Genomic DNA, 6,000 nt, shown 5'->3' on the forward strand with positions numbered 1-6,000 from the left:
CTGTATGGTATTATGAGTCTCTTCTCTTTCTCTCACTCTCTTCCTTCTGTGCCTGCATCTCTCTCTGTGGGTGTGTGTGTGCCTGCGTCTCTGTGTGTGTGCAGCACAGCGGTGAGGCCATGTCCCCAGCAGCCAGTACACTAGCCATGGTGCTGATCCGGGGTCTCAGTGTAGAGCATCAAAAGAATAGCAGGGAATCTCTGCAGTACTCCAGTGGCTACAGCACCCAGACAAACACACCATCCTGTTCAGAGGACACCATCCCCTCACAGGGTAAAAAACACTACACATATATACTGTACAGTAGGGTACTGTTTAAAGGGATATTTTTTTAAATGTTTATTTATGCAGTTTATTATCATTGAGCTAAAATATCTTACATACAGTACCTAGAAAATATACCTTCTCAAAGCAACATACACGCTCAAAGTAAAATACACTCTAGTATACTAATTTCTCCTCAAGGTAAATACTTTATCATAGTAAATAAAATGTATTCATCCTTCAAATTATCACACATTATTTGATCAGAAGCTAATATAATCCATCCTCTTAGAAAAACCCGCTCTCATTTGACCAGATCAGTTTAACTACATTGTCTCTCTTTTGTTCAGGGTCGGACTATGAGTGCTACTCTCTGAACGGGGATGCTGGCACCAGCAGGGAGGCCGACTTTGACAAGTCCTCCACCATCCCCCGCCACAGCAATATCGCACAGAACTACCGCCGCATGATCCAAACCAAGAGGCCTGCTAGCACCGCTGGGCTGCCGGCCGGAGTGAGCCCTCCTGGGGGTACGCATGGAGAGACTGCAGGGGGTGATGGAGGTCGTGACGGGGGGCATGGAGCCATCACCTCTGGAACAGCCACCATCCGCCGAACCCCCTCCTCCAAAACAGGAGTGAGACGTACCCCTTCCACCTCGGGCCCCATCCCCATCTGCCCCCCCATCGTTCCAGTCAAGACCCCCACTGTGCCAGACTCTCCAAGCTACTCCCCTGGCTACTCCCTCAGCCCCACCCAAAAGCACATGGGCAGCGATGAGTACCAGTATGCAGATGGGACTCCACCCAGTGCCCTGGAGTACAGGAAGGTCTCCCCCAAGCTGCTGAGCCTGCCTGACACCAGCACCTGGGGCTCCGAAGGGGGGCTGGAACGAAGCGGCTACGCCCAGCAGCCGCCTAGCATGGCTGGCCTCAGCCCAGAGGAAGACTCTCAGCTAGCCGCCAACCGCCACAGCCTGGTGGAGAAGATAGGAGAGCTGGCGGCCAGTGCCTATGCCCTTGGTGAGGGTCAGTTTCCTTTCCCCCCTCTGGACACTCTGCCAGCGAACCCAGTCGGGACAAACTCTGTACCCCAACACCCACAACACCTACCCCCCAAGTCCCAGGAGGGAGTGGACATGCTGGTGTCCATACGGAGGGGTGTGAGGCTTCGCAAGGCGGTCTCCAATGACAGATCAGCCCCCAGGATACTCCAGGATACTGCCGCAGCCTCCAGGATACTGCGGTAGTATCTCCTGGGACTGACCCCAGAACTGTGGTGCCCTTTCTTATAATAAGCTCAACCTGTAGTTGTAAAATGAATGAACACTCATCCTATACAGGATTAGACTGTATGAAATGAAAGGGAATCAAGTGTCAATGTGTAAAGATTTAATGAATGGCCATGGGTGACCAATGGATAAATGTCACATTTTATGTTGTATTGCTATTTCCTATGTTGTCTTTGGGCTTAGTGGTTTTGGTTGTCTATTTCCTCTGTCTCCTGATGCGTCAGGCCAGACACCTCCCCCGTATTCACAAAGTGTCTCAGAGTAGGTGTGCTGATCTAGGATCAGTTTAGCCTTTTAGGTCATAATGAATAAGACTATATGGACAAGGATGACCTGATCCTAGATCAGCACTCATACGCTTTATGAATATGGGGATAGGTCACTCCATGTAAGGGTTGAATGTGTCTTATTGTGTGTGTACTAATGCCACATTCACACGCTAGTCGGAACTAGGGAACTCACAAATTCCCAACTAGCTAATTGGTGACACGTTCAAACAGTAATAAGTCATACATTTAAGAGTTTCCTTGTTCCGACTAGCACGTGATCGCAGCATAACACAGCCATCTGTCATCTGAAAGTGATGGGGTCAAGCTGCTCCGTGAACCTGTCTGTATGTTATGTATTATTATACTGATGTATATATTACTGTTTGTAAAATAAGCTGAAAACCAGTTGTGGATGTCACATATCGGAGAAATGTAAAAGTCATGTAAAATAGGACGCGATGTGGCTGTGGTTTTATTGGTGTACTGTACTATCAATATATTCTGCAATTAAACCAACCATTTCTATAGAACAATGTAGAACTTTATTTTGGATCTGTGAGATTTTACATGATGCACAAACAATGGAGGTTTTAATGCCTCAGCCTATAGGCTAATTGAACATCTAAGTAAGCGTAGTTCTCTTATGGAATTATTATATGGCTATGTATTAGTTTTAGATGAAGGAGCAAAAGGCGCGAGAAGAGCACATACATAGTTATCAGGACAGATACTGGAGGTGTAAAGAGCCATTTTGGTAAGATGTATGTTTATCTATTGGTATTTGTCTTGGTCTGTCACTTCTCACCACTAGAGAGCAGTCTCACCGGTGTTATTATGGGCCCCGTGGTGGTGGTGGTTCATGTGTATAAAGTCACAGGTAAAACAGGTTATAATCATGCATGGGTGAACAGGAGATACGTTTTTTACTGCTACTCACAAGATTACTCTACCACAAACCTTAACCACAGGAAAACACAAGTTCATCTGTCACCTGTATCATTGGATTTATCATTGACATTTAAACTAGCCAATACCTACAAAGGGGCTCTCCCTGACAGCAATCTCTGAGACAGAAGGGAGCACTTGATAATAACCAAAGTGTCTGTGATATGTTGACTGGACTGATGGTGGCGCCAAAGACCTTTCATATGCTTGGGGAAGCTTGGCCGAGTTTCTACTTTCCAATATAAAACCACAAGAGGAAGTCCGACTCAACAGCAGTGGGTGGTAGACTTGCCGAAACTTGTCATTCTGTGGAATTACTTTTGTGCCGTTAATATCAAGCAACCCTTTTGAATTCGAGAACAAAATTCTTAGTATTGCAAATGAAAATGAGATTAATAACAAACCTTTAATATTTAATATTGAGAGCAAAATGAATAATATTGCAAGGAAATAATTTGCAAAGGCAAGAACAAATTAATGATATGGTTTTGGGGATGACGGTGTTTGGTATTCCATTTAGCTATTGAGTTAGCAGCAGCTTCACTGTATATACAAAAGTATGTGGACACCTCTTGAAATGAGTGGATTTGGCTATTTTAGCCACACCCTTTGCTGACAGGTGTATACAATCAAGCACACAGCCATGCAATCTCTATACACAAACATTGGCCTTACTGAAGAGCTCAGTGACTTTCAACGTGGCACCGTCATAGGATGCCACCTTTCCAACAAGTAAGTTCATAAATTTTCTGCCCTGCTAGAGCTGCCCCGGTTAACTGTAAGTACTGTTATTGTGAAGTAGAAACGTCATGGAGCAACAACGGCTCAGCCGCGAAGTGGTGCGCCACACAAGCTCACAGAACGAGACCGCAGAGTGCTGAAGCATGCAAAAATGGTCTGTCCATGGTTGCAGCACTCACGGAGTTTCAAACTGCCTCTGGAACACAGGAGGTTGGTGGCACCTTAATTGGGGAGAACAGGCTCATGGTAATGACTGGAGCAGAATCAGTGGAATGGTATCAAATACAGCAAACACATGGTTTTCTGGAAAGCCTTCCCAGAAGAGTGGGGGCTGTTATAGCAGCAAAGTAGAGACCAACTACATATTAATGCTTATGATTTTGGAATGAGATGTTCGACGAGCAGGTGGCCACATACTTTCGATCATGTAGTGTTGTCTTCTTGGGGTCCACACAAAACATGATATAATACAGAGCATTAATAGACAAGAACAGCTCAAGGACAGAACTGCAAACATTTAAAAACAGCACACAGCCTACATACCATATCAATACACATCGTGCCATGACTTTAAAAGCATTTCATGGCTACAGATATGAGTGCTACGGGGCATAGTCATTTCAACAGGTTACCTTGGCGTTCTTGGGAACAGGGACTATGGTGGTCTGCTTGAAACATGTGGGTCAGGGAGAGGTTGAAAATGCCAGTGAAGAGTCACTGTTCTATTACCAATGGCAGTTAGGATAGGTCATATCTATCTGTCACATAAATGCACATAAATACAACAATGCATTTGAAAAGTATTCAGAAACCTTGACTTTTCCACAGCCTTATTCTAAAATATATTTAATAAACAATCCCCCCCATCAATCTACACACAATACCCCATAATGACAAAGCAAAAACAGGTTGACATTTTTACACCAATTTCTTTATTTTTTTTTAAATATTGCATTTATGGAAGTATTCAAACAGAATATTTAGAAGATAAATACACAACGCAGAGACAGAGAAGTCAATAGAATAATAATGATCAATGGAAATAGTGTTTTTTCTGTAATAGGGAATTATCAATGGAAATAGTGTTTTTTCTGTAATAGGGAATTATCAATGGAAATAGTTGGTTTTCAGTTCAACATCTGCCAGGAATGACAGTCCTAAACCTATTAATAATACAGAACGTGTAGCACGTTCTCATTGGTCCAACCTTATTTGGCCGTTGGCTTAGTTTTATTGCAAGGAATTCTAATTGGTTAACCACAGGCTAGGGCTGGGTTATGAAACTACATGCTGTCCCTTTGTTCTGTGGAGAGAGTCTCAGGAGAGCATCACATCTCCACAGAGGAACTCTGGAGCTCTGTCAATACCATCGCCCTTCTCCCCCGATTGCTCAGTTTGGCCGAGCAGCCAGCTTTCGGAAGTGTCTTGGTGGTTCCAAACTTCTTCCATTTTAGAATTATGGAGGCCACTGTGTTCTTGGGTACCTTCAATGCTGCAGAAATGTTTTGATACCCTTCCCCAGATCTGTGCCTCGACACAATCCTGTCTCGGAGCTCTACGAACTCATGTCTTGGATTTTGCTCTGACATGCAGTCAACTGTGGGACCTTATATAGACAGTGTGTGCCTTTCCAAATCATGTCCAATCAATTGAATTTACCGCAGGTGGACTCCAATCAAGTTGTTGAACCATCTCAAGGATGATCAATGGAAACAAGATGCACCTGAGTTCAATTTCGAGTCTCATAGCAAAGGATCCAGACGCCAGCCTCATCTCTCATTATCTGACCTGTTCAAACTTCAACATACAGTGCATACGGAAAGTATTCAGATCGCTTGACTCTTTCCACATTTTGTTACGTTACAGCCTTATTCTAAAATGTGTAAATAAGGCATTTCAGTTTTTTTATTTGTGTTTCCTCATCAATCTACACACATTAACCCATAATGACAAAGCAAAAACAGGCTTTTAGGATAAAAAAAAATAAAAAAACTTAAATACCTTATTTACATAAGTATTCAGATCCTTTGCTATGAGACAAATGTTCTAATAAGGCTGGAACGTAACAAAATGTGGAAAAAGTCAAGGGATCTGAATCATTTCCCGAATCCACTGTATGTTGAAGTTTGAACAGGTCAGATAATGAGAGATGAGGCTGGCGCCTGGCAAAAGCATCTACAGTAATCTTAAATCTGTAAAAAATAGGCTGAGCTAAGGCAGTTATTTTAGTTTTTTATTCACTTTTATTTAATCAGAGGAGCCCAGGGTCTCATTTTAAATGGTGCCCTGAGAACATAAAATAAAATATAAAACTACAAGATACAAGATATAATAACAAGTACGTTAGAACATCACAAATATCACAGGCTTCAGACAAATTATTAAATTCAATCAATCAAAACAATTGCACACCTCAGTGAACTCATCATCAGGCTTTTAAACTGCCTTAGTGGAACCAGGGAATCCAAATGTAATGAATTTTGTAAATGA

The 6,000-nt window shown here is 43.0% G+C and overlaps 1 protein-coding gene across 4 annotated transcripts in view; it reads left to right on the plus strand.

The window, feature by feature from the left end:
• LOC110497903 (protein MTSS 2) overlaps positions 1-2,351 on the plus strand; it is a 39,117-nt gene extending 36,766 nt beyond the window's left edge. For all 4 annotated transcript variants that reach the window (XM_021574379.3, XM_021574395.3, XM_090209766.1 and 1 more), the window contains 2 exons: positions 105-273; positions 615-2,351. In XM_021574379.3, coding sequence (XP_021430054.3) covers positions 105-273; positions 615-1,513 — 1,068 coding nt within the window. In that variant the 3' untranslated portion in view covers positions 1,514-2,351. The remainder of the gene's footprint in view (positions 1-104; positions 274-614) is intronic.
• Positions 2,352-6,000: the final 3,649 nt, after the last annotated feature.

This window comes from Oncorhynchus mykiss, chromosome 2, assembly GCF_057628025.1.
Source record: "Oncorhynchus mykiss isolate SJ-2025 chromosome 2, ASM5762802v1, whole genome shotgun sequence".
NCBI lineage: Eukaryota > Metazoa > Chordata > Actinopteri > Salmoniformes > Salmonidae > Oncorhynchus > Oncorhynchus mykiss.